Raw genomic sequence first — 17,758 nt, 5'->3', positions numbered from 1 at the left:
TAGCGCTGCGAAATTTCCCGTCCACGGCAAAAATACTGTAAGCATAACGGACATACCTTGCTCACCAATTGATCTGATTTATAATAGGGTTAATGAAAATGAAATTTTCTACGGCTTCAAATGAGTCCTCTCCGGCAATATCTAGTGGTTTCTAGAAGAATCGATAGGGATGTCTCGGAGGAAACTTCTCCTCGTGGAACACGTTTCCATTCTATTAATAAGACTTCGAAATTGGTAACATCTTTCGGCTTCAAATAAAACGAAAAAATTTCCATCGGCGCAGCGCATTACTAACGTTATCTGTTTTTATCTATGTCTACTGGTACAGATTTTAGGCAGAAGGTTGCGCAAACAGAACTTTTTTAATTTTAAAAACAATTCTGCTTCTGCTATTCGACTCAACAGGATTGAATATTTTGAACGTTTTGAAAATATATTATTTATAATAACTATATTCAGTCTCTTATTTGCATCAATTCAGATTTTCATGCAACTTGAATTTTCGTGATGCCACTTTTCGAGAAATGCTCGTTTGGGAAATGGACAGCGCTTTACAATAGATAGTATTCAAAAGATGGATGAAGATGTTCAACGGTGGTGCGTAGTCAGAGTAGACCACACCAATTTTTCATTAAGAAAACTCGTTAGTAGCATTGCTGTGACATGAAGGTGTTGAGAAATTCAACCCGCTAAATTATAGACTGCTGCCATTTACTGAGAAAATTGCCTCATTACGATGTCTTTTAAACAGATTTCACCGGAAAAATAAAAAATAGTACATGTTCGTCAAGGATAAATAAACTCATAATATATTGGTCTGTCCTATTGTCCCCGATAATGATGGATTCGTGATAATCAGTATGGTGTGACCTTAATACTTTATTCATTTTAAAAATGGTACAACCATATTAAAAGTCCTAATCAATTGAATTAATTGATCAATGAGTTATTTCTAACGATGTAGAATTTACTGCGAATATTTTCCATTGCTCTGTATTGTCATTTCATTAAATATATACCCAAAATTTGATATGTTAATTCAGAATGCAGTGAACCTCGCGGTCTAGTGAATCCTCTAGTCCTGTCCCATCAGTACGGGTGGTTCGGATAATCGAAACGCTTGTCCCTAGCTTTTATGCACACTGTTTTTGGGACAATTTGACTCTCCTCGAGATCATCTGTTTACATCGTTAAGAGGGGAAATTCGGTAAATATATATGAGTGAAGTGTAAGACAGCCTTACATGATGCTTGCTAGTTTAGTTCGAGATTTAATTCTGGGTTTTCTGTAACAATGGATTTCTAATTGTTATGAACTGAAGAGCCCTGAAAAACTGGTTATGCCCTTCTGTGACGCATCAGGTATGATCTAAAATTTTAAGTTGCTACTTTCACTGTCCTCATATTAATTGTGTCAGAATAACTTTCTAATATTTTAAAGGTTTAAATTCTTTCGTTAGAAGAGTTTTCCAACTCGTTAATATGATTTTAAATTTCATTTAAAGCTAGGATATTTAATCTCAGAGGACACTGGATATTATGAAATCACCATCGAGCGTCTTGTGCTTATACAAGGAATCAAAATGCAAGAGGGGTGCAGTCCTGGCTGCTGCCGCCCCTTTCCTCATATATCTTTGCTTCTTTACTCTGGTTCGTAATTTTTCGTTACCACTTCGTTCTGATGGTTTGGGCAAAGTTACATCAGCGAGGAAAGAAAATGAGGAGGATAAAAATGGAATTGAGCCTGATACCAGAGCTGAAGGAGAAGGAGATGGTTTTATTTCACAAGGAATGCAAACTGAAGAGGAAGGGGAAGAGAAAGATCCGAAAATTACATTAGAGGACGTGTTCTTAAGGTATCCCCTGAATTTGAGGTACCAGTATTCTAAGTTTGCAATGAAAATGTATGGCTACATAAATTGGAATGTGACATTAAAAATACTAATCCCGTTTTTGTCTTTCTCGACACCTGAGGTCGCATGCTCAAATTTGCATGACAAATGGATTGGCTCCAATTTAGTAGGATTCATTTAACCTATGTTTCTCCTGGTTGAGTTGTGTCACCTAACCAAAGAAACTTTCAGGGCTGACACTGACGGAGATGGCCTTCTCAGTGTAGCAGAACTCACATCGTGGATAGGCGGCAAAATAAAGGATCACTTAGACCATGCTCTCAAGGAAAATTTCGGGCTTTTTGCAGCCATTGACAATAACCCAAGAAATGGTATGAAAATCAGTCAGTAGTCATTGATTAATCTTGGAAATTCAATAGTCCGACCGTGGGATATGATGTGAAGTAAATATGCTTCATGGTGGAATAAAAAGTTTGTAAAGGGTAACCACAGCATAGTTGTCCAAGCTCCCATTGTAGTATACATAATAGCTCTTTTCTTAAAGCTTCTTCACTATTTGTATGAACAGGAATTCTGAATGAATCAATCAATTTTTGGCTAATGCTTCTCACTTAATTGTAGGATTACCTATGGGTATAATTTTTGGCTATGTGCTCAACCCCATGAGGTCCAAATTTGTTGCTATTAACCAAAGTCAAAATAGTAAATAAAATTTTATGCTTGTGTCAGGCATAAAAGAACGGTAATATAGTTTAATAGTAGGCATTTTGAAAAAAGGAAAAGTTCTTATTTGACATTAGCCAGCTAATCTTCACAGAAATGATGTGAGTTATTTTTTATCAACATTAACTGGTTCTTAATGTCTCAAGTAAGAATTTTCAATTCTGTTTGACATTCATTACTCGTTAACTTTCCTCCATGAATCCATAATGCCGTACTTTCTTTGCCTTTTAAGGTTAACATTTTTCTTCTGTAAATAAATATGAATTCCATTATTTAAGACAATTAGCATGTAACCATTGCATCATTAAAATTATAGTCCACCAGTTTCATCATTACATACCAGCTCATAAGCAATAAATTACTTTATAAATTGTACATATATTGCTTATCTAAGAGAAAATGAGTCATTTTTTTAACTGGTGGAAAGTTGATTTCTTAGTGTAGACTTGTTACATTTTCAGCCATCCATTCAATTGAACCTTTAAGGTTTTCAGTGATTTTGAGTACTGTGTAAATTGCATTGCTCTATACTATATAGCAGGATGCTCACAAATATTAGGTTGCAGATTGCTTAAGTGCATGGGTGATTAGCTTTAGTTTAGGGCAAAGCTAGGTCAGTGGAAAGATACATATTTCCTGGGATGCTTCCCATATATGAAAAGAATGCAAGGTAAAGAAAAGGGGAAGGAGAGAAGTCTCCTTCAATGGGAGAGAGATGGGATGCAGAATGGCCAAAGGAAATGCAGATTTATTTGGAAGGGATGTGTATTAGGGTTTTTATCTCATTTCCATTCCTAATGCCACTTGTGTCATCTCTCCAAATCCTCGCCCACTGGATAATGCTTGGTAGGACTCCATGATTTTCATATTCTTAGAGACAACTGTTCCCATTCCATCCAACTCCATCAGGCAGAGACATGCTCCGCCATTCACCAGTGAAGTGACATCAGTGGTGGCCATAAATAAGTTTGCGTTTTTAGGGATTGAGATGGAGTGCAGGAGGCTGAGGAAGTGGTAGGAATCTTAGACCAAGGAGGAGAGAGATGTGGAAATGGATTTATTAAATGGCCAATTAGTGGAGAGATGAGCTTGGTAAGTGACTTGAGGCTAGAAAAAATAGGGAAGCCAGGATTTTTATGCTTATGTATTTTTAGGAACATACGGAAGTGGGGAGTCTTAGGGTTAGGAGGGTAGGGGATGATGATTTTTGTGGCTCCTTCAGAGTCCTTCATTTCGTCCAAATTTGAACAGATAGGAGAGGATTTCATTTTGAAATTGTGGATTGGGGTCATTTTAGAGGGGGAATGTATACTGTGAAGATGGATCATGTAATTGATGCATTACTGCTGTGATATAATGGTTTTTGTCCTCTATAGTTGAAAAATATGTTGGACAAAGTGAATATATTATTAGAATTGCTTACTTGCATACCAAGAAAATATTCACCTTCTCAGCATTCAACCATTGCTTCTGCTTCCCTTTTTTTGATTCTGTGACACTATGCCTCTTTTTTGCTCCAAAATGATCATGCAATTAGGAGTTTTTGTTGTGCTGTGGTTTCACCTGAAGAAAGTGGAGTTATGTGCTTAATTGTTAAAATACTTAGTATCATTCATCAAAATAAGTTTAGGGTTGAAGATTGATTTCACAAAAATTTTATGAGGAAATAATAGATTTTGTTCCTCTAATCTTTGTACAAAATAATATCAGTTTTCTGAAATTAATGTTTCCCTCTCTTCCTCTTAGGTGTAATCACATGGGATGAATACCATAGATATTTTCTTAAAGGGAAAGGCTTGAGCAAAGACTATGCTCAGAAGCATGATAAAAGACACAAAGGATTATCTAGGGCTATCAAAGGTAAGATTTCAATATACATGCACATACGTATAAACAGTATGTGCTGTCTGTATGAAAAATATTCAATATTACCAGTTTTGAATCATAAAATATGATCAGAGTGTAATTACAATGCAACAATATTTCAATGTGCAAAAATCATTTGCCTTGATCTGGATTCAAACCCGGATCCCTTGATGTCGGGCAAGTAATTTAGCCAGTTTAGCTACCGAGGCATCCTCATACACTCTGAAATTTTGGGTGCTTTAAAGGAACAAGATTTTAATTATTTTGGTCACCCAATTAGCAATTAAACACCTACCGGCTAAGGTAGACAGGTGGGTGATTTGGTTTCTTGCTAACCCAATAGTTTCAGGTTCAAGTTTTGTCTCTGGCATGGATATAGTTAATCCTGATGTTTCAACCCTTGAGACAGAAAATGAAGTGTATTTGGATTACAGAGTTTATTACCTGTATATACTATTTTACTTCTAAGGCCTGGTTTTATTATATATTAAATTCAATCCTTAGTTAATTTATTTATTTATTTATTTATTTGCCTGAGGATCTGGGTACGTTCATGTTCCAAGATATACGGCACGTCAAAGATCTTAACATAAAATGCAATACATTGTTACATATTCAGAAACTCATCAATAGTGTAGAATAAGTGTCGCATGAAAAAGTCCCTCACTTTGAATTTAAAGGTTGACATTTTTTCTATGCTCTTGATAACCAGAGGAAGGTTATTATGTAATAAGAGTCCCATGTTATGGGGGAAAAAGTAGACTTGCAAGTTCTGATGAAGTTCACATGTAGATGACTGCAGGTCCTGGTATAATGATTGTGAATGCTATTGTTAGTGGTATATAATGAGATATGGCGTTTAGCATAAACAATAGCACTTAGCATATACACACAGGGAAGAGGGAGAATACAAAGTTTTTTGAAAAGGGGGCGACATGGAGCTCTGAGGGGTGCATTGCACATTAGTCTTAGTATCCTCTTTTGGATTTTAAATACAACATGAGCACAGGGTAATGGGCCCCAAAAAAGAATACTAAAAATTACGTGGGCATAAAACTCACCATAATAGATAGACATAAGCACTTCATTATTTACAGTTTGCCTGATAGAACGTACCAAATAGCACGCTGAACAGAGTTTTCGGCGTAAACTAGAAATGTGAATATTAACTTAACATGGAGATTATGGACAAATCTAATGTATGAACAAATAAGATTACTCATTAGTGAATTAGGGAATTGTTACTGGAGCCACACCATCTTTTAGTAATTGAGCAGTTTAATAGTGATTTGCCAAATTAATTAGCAGTCATTTAACTGAAGTTTGGCCTTTACTGGATGTTAAAGTTAACCTTCAGTTTAACGAGGCATTATGAAACTTAGCCTTAATTTCCTTTTTAGCTTTACTGGAATTATTAATGCTATATTTTATTTATTCCATGTTCCTGATAAAGTTAGATGATGATTTGGCCTCTTGTATTTTATTGTAGCGTATATTTCCCATATGTTTATTTCATGGCTATTATTTGATGGTCCCACATGAACTACCAAATAGGTCCTTGGTAGGCTGGCTTTGGGTGTACACAAACTTAGCACTCGTACATTTATTAGCCTTATGTCACAAGACACAGTGGCCCTCCATACTAAAATTATTCCTCCAATTCCACAGTCATTCTACCTCCCTTCATTTACCCAACATGCCTAACCTTTTCCGTCTCCTGATTGTTTGTTTAACATTTTCTCCTCTATCACTGTCTTCAGCATTCCATTGCCTATCAAAATGCTCTTCATCCACCTTTCCCTTCTTCTCTGGATTTCTACAAACAATTCTCTCTCCTCCTCTGTCCTAGTACCTCTTCATTTATTTCTTCCTGCCTTTTTGTTTGATACTATTGCCACCCCCTTGCTGGCTTTCTTCTACTCATCCGTATTGTAATAAATAATTATTGCTCCAATTATCCCCGCTTTCCTTGTCTTACCTGGCACAATCATAAAATATGTATATTTCCTCTCTCTATTTCTCACTTTATATTTTTCTAATTTTCGTGTCCTCAACTTCATCTTAACATTCCAAATTCCTATCCTAACTAGCTTGCTCTCCTTCTATGTTTTCTGTGTTCCAGCAGTCTCTGTTGCCTTGCAAGGATTTCATGAGATGACAACCGAGGAAGCCTTGCCTCTCCTAATGCTTGGCGCTATACATGGCAAATTTGGCTGAGTTCCATGATTGATAGGACTCATTTTCATTATGGTATCTATCCTAAAATTCTTGGGTCAAGAAATTCAGCTGGTTTCCTGTCGCCCTCCTTATTAGTGTTTTTATGTGACACCAGCACTTAAATGGCCATCTCACTGGGTTCAAATGGCTATGCAACCACCTCATTGAGAAACAGATGTGGTGTGGACTACCTTTTGTCTGACTCTTGGCCTTAAACTATCCGGCATGGGTGACTGTTACAGGATTAATTATTATTGCCCTTGTCAGCAGAGCTCCAGAGGTCATATGAACACATTAGACCTTTCTGCCATGTGAAAGTTGTAGTCCATGAGGAGGGTTCATTGTATCACATGGTATGAAAAAAATTGAAGAAAGTGTTTTATTCCTTGTCTCCAGGTTAGATAGTTATTAAAAGTTAAATTTATAATATTATTTATCTTGTTAATCACAATGGTTTTTAATTTTCAGAGGCCATTGCAAGGGATCGTGCATCTTGGTCTGAAGCTGCACATAGTGATCCAGATTCCCTTACTCTGGATGAATTCCTTGCTTTCAGGCATCCAGAATCAAGTCATGCCACAATTCTTGCCCTAGTGGATGAAATGCTGGAAAAGTTTGGTAAACTAAATTTTAAATTATTTTTACTTTTATTTCTTTTTGGGAATGAAGCATGGTGGCTTAATTATATGTGGGCACTTTTTAATAGGTGGTAAAAATCTATGTTTTAAAAAGGTGGTAATATCTATGTTAAATTTGGGTTTTTTATAATGTTGTTGATCCTTCAGATAATACTCGTAAATATGTGTTGTCATGATTAGCTTTGTAAATGAAACGACATTAACTTATTCAAATGTCTGTAATATGCAGATAGAGATGGAGATGGGCAGCTGACTGAAACAGAGTATTCAAGGTTCATTTGGGATGAAGGGGAAGCTGACGAGGAAGTTGTCGAGGACCACCAACGGAGGGAGGGTGAGGTGCAGAGGGAGGAGGAGAGGAGAAAGGAATTCAGGGAGCAGGTGGATGCAGACAAAAATGGGCATGCAGATCGTAGGGAGCTTCTGGTAAGACTCCTGCAATACTCTTCATAGATTTATGTTTGTTATCACAACTTGCATTTAGAAAAGATAAATAAAAACCTAATACAGCATAAGGTTGTATGGTTCCAAATCTCAGTAATTTAGTACATAATTTAAGAGACTTAGTAGACTTTCAAGTTGTTTCTATGGTAAAGAATGAATAAAATAAAATGCTTCCTATTACATATTACTATTATTGTAGTACTAAATACAGTGAAACTTTTGTTGTGTTCTTTTGGAAGGTTGTCATGAAAAAAGTGCTAAAGTGAGGAAAGTGTAAAATAAACAGCATTAAAATGACTCCGTATTTACTGTAATTTTAGTGGTTCCTGAAGTGCATCAATACTTGAACAAATTGCTAATGTCAATTTATAAAAAAAGGGGATTAATTTTTCCCAAAATAATGTATAAAATGCTTTTTTCTCCTTTTTTTGTGCTAGTAATTTTTGGTCATTTTATCTCTCTTAGTTTTTGATACTTAGTTGTAATATTTTCAATTGTGAATTATTTTCAAAACTGTCAGAAAGAGTTATAGAAAGAAGTATTCCTATAGCTAATGCAATTAGAGTTACAAGCTGTTTCATAGCTGTGTACACTGTGCACCTGGGGAGAGAATTGTGCACGCTCAGAGAAGAAAATTGGGGATGATACCCCATGCTTCATCTCATCTATCTTGCATCTCTCCTTCACAAGGGTATTCATCCTCTAATATTATTTAAAGCCAGAGTTGAAGAGTAATTAGTCATTACTTTCAGCTTCACCTTCTTGTCTAGATTGCATTATTTCTAGCCTTACTAATACATTTGGAAGCATTTAAGAATTTTCACTAGCATGAAAGGAAATAAATTAAAACTAAATGAATAACTTTTCTGCAAAATGATTTTGTTTTGCCTTGAGGAAAATTAAAGATGATTTCCATAGTTAATCCTATGTCTGTTCGGAGAATATCTCTCAACATTTTGCATTACCCTTAACCCTCATATAATTAGGCAGTGTGGGTAGACCATATTTGGCATGTGTGCTTGTGGAGCTGAGGGTCACTGGTTCCATTGTCGTGACTGGCGAAATTTTTCAGCTTAGAAAAAATTTGTTAATGGTTTTTCGGAGTGCGGATATCGCACATTAACAGAAAAAAAGGCAATGGTATATCAGAACGAGAAAATAGACTCCTGCTAAAAAGCTACCTTGAACCCATGTTGAAAGGCAGTAATTTTACCATTAGGCACGAGACCAAGGGGGTTGGTCTGGCATCAGCTGCCACAGCTGCGAGCGAGAGTGTAGTTCATGGTATCTGCCACAGTACTGCAATGTGGCAATGAGACACCACCACATTATTCTCCCAAGAATATACAGCCTTGCATTAAAAAAATAGTAGAATGGGGGTTGCAGTAAACCAGTCCTAGGATTGAAATACTGATGATGGTGATGGCAAATTATCTCAAGGGTAACTAGGTGATACACGATTGAATGAATTGAGAATCCTGCCTTTAAAAATTCAGGGAATTGACCCTGGCAAAACATTGGGTTTTTATTTAGGTTTCAAATTTAAGTTTTTGATGTACTCATCTTTTTTGCTTTTACAGAAATTTATTGACCCAAGTAATCCACGTCATGCCAGGGAAGAGGCTGAGACTTTAATGGTGCTCTCTGATGCTGATCATGACGGCCATCTCTCCCTCCGTGAGGTTTTAAATAAAATGGATCTCTTTTTAGGTAGTAAGATGGTTGATGCTGCACGTAGCTTTCATGATGAGTTTTAAGTTGTTAATTATGTTTATATTTTTCCATGTGTGACTGTTGTATTATAGTCATCTGCAGTGCCGTCCACAGCCCATAACTGATGAAATGTATTTATTTATTTCTGCTTTGTCTTTGAAATATTGGGGAAGTCCTTGTATATATGTATAGTCCTTGGGTAAATCTCAATGGCATGCTGGGTAGAAAGAATATCAGGCTGTATCCCCTCAGCCTGAAAACAACATTTAGTTCTTGTATATATGTATCCATAGTAGGATTAAGGTATATTCTTATAGGGCAAGATCCCCAAAATTACTGCCAAATTACGATAACATCCCATGATTGCCCATTAATTTCCTGTGTATGCCATTGACATTTATAATATTCAATTCCTTAATATACAAGTGTGTACCACAATGTAGTTGTGGTAAGGTGATATTTTTTCCCACAAAAAAACATGAGTGCAATGTGTTAAAGATTTTTCTGTATACCCCTATATGATATAACTGTGGTTTTTTTTTATGTCTGCATTGAGGTCATACTTTCAATGAATTGTTTTGATGACCCATTAATTATTTGCTCATGTCATTGGAATCATGACCTTTTTTCGTGCGTAGAGGTGCAAGGTAACTGCATTTAGAAACCAATTCTGATATAATCAACCGAAAGGTTGGTTTGTAGAACTTACCCAGTACTAAGCCCGACGGCGTGTGAAATTCACACTTCAGGGTAGGGGGGCCAGTTCCTTTCCCTGTGCCACCTATGTATTCTCAGGAAGGTCTGGTACCCGAAAAATCACATGGCTTGGGTGAAACTGAGGCTTTCCAGAGATGTGCCTGGAATGGGACCCTGGCCCTTTGGTCAGTAGTCCAATGCTCTACTCCTGGCCTACAAGGTCCCACATATAACATAATTATGTATGCATATACGAGAGTGGTCAGAAAATTTTCTGACCCAGAAAAGTTCAGAAAAAATGTCTTGTATCTTTGTTAGGTCGGAAAATTTTCAGACCACCCATGTATATATATTTAGATACCTTTATGTACATACATATACACACACATGTTTATATAATTATTAATGCAATGGAAATGAAGTAAGGAACTATAGTTTTACTATTTGTTATACCTACACTGTATTATATTATTTCCATTAGATAAGTCGCTATGTATTTTTTTGGTTTGGTTGCCTTAAATATCTAGGTTCTGCATTTGCTCGGTTAACCTTTTTTATTGTTCTAAAAATTAAAAAAATGAAATAATTGTAACATTCAAGTGCTGTAAATTTGAGCGCTGGGAAATCTGATGGCAATTCAGGAGTGGTGCGTTTAGATTCCAGGGACGCCTTGCCAACAGGCATGTCTAGAGAGTGAAGAGAGAGTTCGCTATTGCAATCATTCTTGAGTGATATACTTTTTCGAAGACATAACTATACACTTTCGCCATTAATCATAATTGTCAAATTTCCCTGGTACATGGAACTCCAGTATTCCAAATATTTCATGTATTTGTGATACAAACAAGCATTTTCAGGTTTGTGGTATATTTTTATATTTTATGCTTAGATGATATTTTTTAAATTCTTTTAGTGAATGTGCCATGGGAGAAAGTGTGATGAGTGGATGCTCCAAAGGTATTTGAATGTCTTAATCGGTATTTTCTGTTAGAGAATAAATATTAATGTCTAAAATTGTGAATAAAAACCACTCACTTTTTGGAAAAGGGCAAAATGTTTTGAATTCTACTGAATGAAACTGGGCATCTCTCTTTGTGTTGTATTATAAAATTATTTTTGATTCCATTCATCTTATGGTTCTTCATTTTGATGAATCTAAAGCCATCATAAAATGTTTATCTCATCCCACCTTTGATTATAGGACATCCAGACATAATTTTACTGAGTTGGCTTTACAATGGTTATTAATTCTGAGTAATGAGAAAGGAAATTGAAATTATTGAATATATTAGCACATTTAAATTGTATTGGCAGTATTATTCAGTGGAAATTCATGACATTTTCCATAATTTCAGGTTTAAATGATATGCAGTCAAGCCTCTTCCAATGTGGCGCCTTTTAACATTGATTCAAAAATTACTGAGCAAACAGTCAAAAAGCCACACTCCTTTCTGATGCCAAGGGATGGTTAGCGTATGAATGTAGCCTTCAAAAAGTTCCTTTCCCTGAAATTTTTGTGTTGAAAAAATCACTAAGGAAATAATAATCTCAAAAACATACCAAGTCATTCCATATCTATTTGTTTCAATGACAACTTAGTTGTCAACAGTAGACAACTTAGTTGTTCACTAACAGAAATGTAAGATACTGTTAGAAAAGTTATCATTTTGGAATTTTCAGATTTTTGCATTTATTCTCTAACCTCAGGTAAAGTAATTAATTCAAGGTCAATCTTTGAGATAGCCCTGTTTTTCCATGGAAAAATACTAGACTAGTAATTCTGATGTGGTATTCTGTTCTTTTACACATTCAAATATGAAATAATTAATTTCCAGGCTTAGAAATTGTATTGAAACATGATGAAAGGATTAAAGTTTCATATTCTTCTATGCCATATCATGTATCATTTAAAAAAACATTAAAATAATTAGCCCATTGTATATTTTTGACAATTGTATCATCTTATTCTTGGTGGCCTCCAGGGATGTCCCATTTCCAGGGTTGGTAATTTTAAATGGGAAAGGATAATGTGGGATCTAATATTCATTATTTGGTTAGGATGGAGTATTTTCAATGTTTCACAAACGTATACCCTGAGTGAAGCCAGTTAATAATTAATTATTTTTAATGTTGAAGAACAGAAGTTCTGTAACTGGTAGGAAGTATTGTTAGATACTCATCACAGCTGAATTGATACTGTAATAATAATATATATTTTGTAACTAATTTTATGATATTTATTTCTAAGTAAACATAATGCTACATGCAGTACCTATAATTTAATTACATAATGCAAAACAATACTTTTTTTAAAGATAGTAGAGTTAAGGAATAAGTAACACTATGAAAATGGGGAAATTTTATTCAAAGTGCAAATTTTCTTGGAAATAATCATATTATTCTAGTTAATTCAAAAGTACCTATAATAAAGTAATGCAAGTTTATTCATGGGATGAGGCTTGACTGTAATCAATAGTTTTTCTAAATAAATCAGAGAAGAAATAGTACACGAGTCCAATTTTACCCATAATATGCTGCATGGGAAAAAATTGGAAGTGTGCAATTTCTGACAAATATTTTTTTACATTGATGCATAAAAGTGCTGTGATGTATTGAAATATTGATGAGCAAAAAACTGTCCAAATGGTGTGCTATAGTGCCACAAGTTTTCATTTTTATTTCCATATTGATGAAATTATTTTCTCAATGTATAAGTATTTATGCTCTCCTTGCCATCAACATGAGTATTACTTTAATGGCAAGTCATCGGAAGTAATTTCCTAAACCCTTAGTTGTCCCACAGTCTTGTATTCTCCCATATCATACTAATGGTTGTCAACCTCCCAGTGTTGATGGTAGAACTTGGTAGTTTAGGAACAACTTTAAGTAAAGAGAAAATAGAGGGTAAAAAAATATAAGAAATAATATTGTCACTGCAGTGGAACATCACATGTTGAGAATCATTCCAAATTAGCAAGAGCATGAAAAGGGAATCTCTTTAAAATTATTATAATTTATTGGTGTAAAACTTTTTCATCGTCACAAAACACAATACATGACCTAGTTTTTAATGAATAATCGCTATCCTTAGGTTAATTTTAGATGTAATCAATAAATTATATGTTTCATTGTGGAGTGAGAAGAGGTTGGAGAAGCTAGTTTTGTCACATCTCTGCTGCAAGGATAGGAAAAAATTGGAGCTTCAGTATTCATTTATCAAAGTCACTTCAGGGTCAGGCCTTATTTTTTAAATCTTAATCTGTTCTCAAGCATTAAGCTCACTATTGCAATGATAAAAAAGCCAAATATTAGCATTAAAATCCCTTTTGATCAATGCCTGACAAGTTTTTACCAAGGTTACCTTTAAAATTTTCCTTTTTTGTTGTTTTTGAGTCAAAAGACACATCAACATTGTGCTGTTAGCATCTGATTTTCCTATGCCCAAATGTTAAAACTCCAGAACATTTATCTAACATAGGCACAGCCACAGTCTGTCCGTTGTAGGTTGCAAACCCAGTGTTCTTCATTGGATACGTTTCATTTCATGGTGTGGTGAAAATTTTGTGCCTTAAGTTATTGACATGGAATACCACATAATTACTAAAGAGCAAAATTTATTCATTAAATTGTGTATTTTCCTCAGCTCCAGGATAATTTGTTCTAATTTTATTGTCCCAATAATAATGATTTGCTTTATTAACCATTGTAGCCACTTCTTCATTCAGCCTTGGAAACATTTGTTCTGCTATAAAATGATTGCCTTCCTCATAGGATATCTATGAAATAACTGAGGTTAATCTTTGAACGGTGTATTTTTGTTACTAGTTAGACCAAATCTATAACTATTTGTGTATAATAGTTGATGCAAAAATGTGGGTTAATTATCCAACAGTTAACAAAAGTACTATCATGGGAGGGATGATGACAGCATCGTTTAATGAAGTATTGTATTTTCACATGTTGCCCCACCATTACGCCCCAAGGCATTACGTACATACAATATATAACAAGAATATGTTTGAATATCTTTCTACGTGAATTTCATTCTTTTTCAATAAATTGACCTTACATGGATGAATATAAGTTTTATTTGAATGTTTATATGTACTTAATTTAAATGGGAGCAAAATTAACAAATTTACACAAAACTAAATGGCAGATTGTAATCACTAGGGGAATACCTATCTAATCAACATCTATATTTATGCCATTCAGTCAACATGTGAAAGACAGCCATGGAATTGAAGTACAAGTGGGAACAAAGATATTGTAGTATATGATGAATTTATAAATAAACCTCTACACTGTTAGTTCAAGTTTACAAGTTGTATAAATTTTAAACCATTTTAGTTTTTGAAAATGTCAAGGTTTCATCCACTGCATAGCCCCATAACTAATAAACTTAGTAATTGACTTCCCTGTGATAATTTTTACCAATACTAATGGCACATTCTATTGTGAAACAAAGTTGTGAACTTGCAAGGTTAGGTTCTTGACAAAAATGTTCCAAAAAAACCTAACTACAAAATATGAATGATTTGGACACTCTTACCATTGTTCCTCTAGAAATCAACATGCTAAAAAAGATTTGGGCAAGAAACAAGGCAAGTTGTTCAAAAATCAAGTCATACTTTGCAGACTTGGCTGGAACTTAACACTAGAAGTTTTATTAATATCCTGTTTGCAAATTCACCTTTAACATTCACTCTAATGGAGTGATTCTCTATCTGAAGTTAGATATTAGTTCATACTGCAATTTTAGGAATATTACTTGGGTGGCTGCTCAAGAATTGAGTCCTCAATTTCTTCAAAAATGTGGGGAAAAGGCCAATTTTTTTCTATGAAAGTTTGCTCTTTGAATTGGAAATATGTTGTGGAAATCAGGGATATCTAAAGGTAATGAAAGGAGAAACTTTGTAATTCCACATAGATTTCTAGATAATCTATGTGGAATTACAAAGTTTCTCCTTTCATTATGTTAAGTCGATTCCATGAAGTCACGCCTGAGACAACGAATTATATCTAAAGGTAATATCATACCTTTTAGTTGTGAGATCACTTTGTGTTTTCAGTATGGTATCATGCTGAACTACAAATGACCTACTTCGTTAAACAATTGCAAAGTGAATAATAGAGTGATGGTGCTAAACAAATGTTTAAATAGTCAGAGCCCTGGGGAGAAACATCAGGAAAAAGGAGAGTGGTGGCATGGGAAACATTTTTGAGTAGAAATCCATAAAATTAGTCTCCTTGATTATTTGTTCTTGTGGTAGAGGTCATATCCCTTGCATAGCAGCCAAAGAGTGTCCATGAGATGATTTCCATACCCAAGTTTGGTTTGAAAACTGTTATCTGGCAAGAATATGACTCTCTGGGTTAGGTAGAATGGCTTCGGTAACTGAAGGATTTAAGTTGGTGCTTAGATTTGTAAAATGTTCTTCTTGAGGCAATCTCCATCCATTTGAAATAAAATTATGGGATAATATAATAATAATGGAGGTATCAAGGTAATTATTGATGAATTCATTAAGTTGATTTTATTCTAGTATGATTAACCAATATAGTGATCATATTTATTGGGTTGATTCTTGCACAATTAAATAATTGGTTAATTTGTATTATTAGATGTTTCAATTTATATTATAAGTTAATTACATAAACAAGCGATGTCTTTCCATAAATTACTGAGAATCTTATAAGTGGAATGTCAAATTATCGCATTAAACAAGCAAACTGTAGGTTTATACAAGTCATTAGAGTATGCTCCTGTGGTTAATAAACTTAGAATACCTGCATTGTATAGTATACATGTGTATGTATCTTCCCTTATATGTAATTGAGGTGTTTACTTCATCTACAGAATCCTGAGATCAAAACAGATTAGTGCATATACAAAACAGTTTATTATTTTGCTTGTAGCAAAAAGATTTTTGATGAGTTGTCATTGCTTGCACTAATCGCTTGTCTTTCATTATGCCACTTTTCTTTTTTAATGAGTTCTATATCATTTACTAAATTAATAACTTCCAGAATAACCAAGGTTTTAGATACAGGATATAGAGTAAGATCCACAGCTTTGGATATAATGAGTTATGATTTTGTTTCACTTTGATTTCTTCCTGGATTTGGTAATATTGATTATGCAAAGAAAATTATTTTGATATGAGGGATCAGAAGATCTTTAGTTCTGCATAACTGCAAATATTGCATTTGACAGCTTCATTTATAAAGGATGGTGCTGCTTGCTTTTGGTTTGAAAATCAAAATAGGTAGGTAAGTATATTTAAGATTCATACTCTGGCCTGCTTTTCCGTGTTGTTTTTATACAGGGCTGTGGTAGTTAAAATTCCCTCTCAGCAAAATGGCCATGACTTTCAAACAGTATAGGAACTTAAAGAATGCGTGCATGTAGTAGGAAATGGAGATAGTATGAAGAACCATTCATCCCATATTTGTTCATGAAGGTATTAATCAAGTAAACTAAGTCTGTAATCTCCAGCGTATCATGAAAGTGTTTCTTTGGTGTGAAATTAGTATGTAATAACAGATTTTCCGATGGATATTTGTTTAAAATACACCACTGTGTTTTGAACTAGAGAGAAAGTAAATTAAATGTTATCTCATATTTTCTTTGGCCTTCATAAGTTTGCTGTTTGTGGTGTTCCAGTACTTAATTTTAGACACGTATATGTGGTTAAAATTTTTATTTGTATTTTACTATCAGGTGCTTATTAGCATATGAGAGAAATATTGTGTTAATGTCAGATTATGGAAAAACGCTTTTATTGATGGATGTGTCTATAGATTTTAAGTAGAAGTTTTATCATTCAACATTACAGTGGCTGTTTTTTAATACATATTGATGTTTAAGGAAAAGTGAGAGCATGTGCATAATGTTCATATTATCAGCTTTTCATGATTTATACTGATCATTGATAAGATGAGGGAATCGTTGAAATTTATGATTTGATTGTGGTTTGCATTTAATGCAATCATAGCTGTGTAATATTGCATATGTCTGTCAATCATTTATTAACATTTACTTGAAAATATCAGTCTAGAAAGATTGTAAAATTCAATATGTTTGTTACCTTTCATGTTCCCATGAGTTTTTATAATGTATTTTTTCTTAAACGCTGTTATAAATACTGCCTTTTATAAATCTCTACATCATTCATTGAATTGAAGCATTTGGCACAATTCATGTATAATTTAGTTAATTAATAAAGCTTTCTACCAATTGTACATTTGTAAAAAATACCAATAAAACATTGGTAATGGAACATGTCGCTGTAGTTTTTGCTATGAACAACGTCAAACTAAAACTTTTTATTTCATGTAGAAGGTATACTTTAATGTGACCTAAGTTTCACTGTGGTGCATCACCTGGCCTGATAATGCTGCACCGCTGTGAAATGGAGTTGACATTAAAGTATATTTTCTGTATGGAATTACTGTTTTATTTTGATCTTATTCATCATGGGACAAATTTGCACCTGAAACGATCAATTATATTAGTTTTTGTACCAACGCTTGTTATTTATTTGAATGCGTACAAAAATTGACCGTGTGCAGCATTACTACAATCATTGACAGAATGCCGTGGTAT

At 34.3% G+C, this 17,758-nt stretch overlaps 2 protein-coding genes across 2 annotated transcripts in view; one reads left to right on the top strand and one right to left on the bottom strand.

Moving 5' to 3' along the window:
• Positions 1 to 263, bottom strand: part of unc-45 (unc-45 myosin chaperone) — a 32,182-nt gene extending 31,919 nt beyond the window's left edge. Inside the window, exon 1 of the mRNA XM_071594962.1 lies at positions 57 to 263. The gene's annotated coding sequence lies outside the window, so the exon portion shown is untranslated. The remainder of the gene's footprint in view (positions 1 to 56) is intronic.
• Positions 264 to 1,186: 923 nt separating this feature from the next.
• myd (stromal cell derived factor mayday) lies at positions 1,187 to 17,378 on the top strand. The gene is made up of 8 exons (XM_071594981.1): positions 1,187 to 1,361; positions 1,505 to 1,855; positions 2,084 to 2,223; positions 4,322 to 4,435; positions 7,127 to 7,276; positions 7,526 to 7,722; positions 9,321 to 15,045; positions 15,178 to 17,378. Exons 2-7 carry the CDS (start codon positions 1,539 to 1,541, stop codon positions 9,495 to 9,497), a joined length of 1,095 nt encoding a protein of 364 aa, XP_071451082.1. The 5' UTR covers positions 1,187 to 1,361; positions 1,505 to 1,538; the 3' UTR covers positions 9,498 to 15,045; positions 15,178 to 17,378.
• Positions 17,379 to 17,758: the final 380 nt, after the last annotated feature.

This window comes from Hetaerina americana, unplaced genomic scaffold (genome assembly GCF_022747635.1).
Source record: "Hetaerina americana unplaced genomic scaffold, ioHetAmer1.1.p SCAF_7, whole genome shotgun sequence".
Lineage (NCBI taxonomy): Eukaryota > Metazoa > Arthropoda > Insecta > Odonata > Calopterygidae > Hetaerina > Hetaerina americana.
Note: the sequence above shows the minus strand (reverse complement) of the source record. Positions and strands in the feature narration are given on the sequence as shown.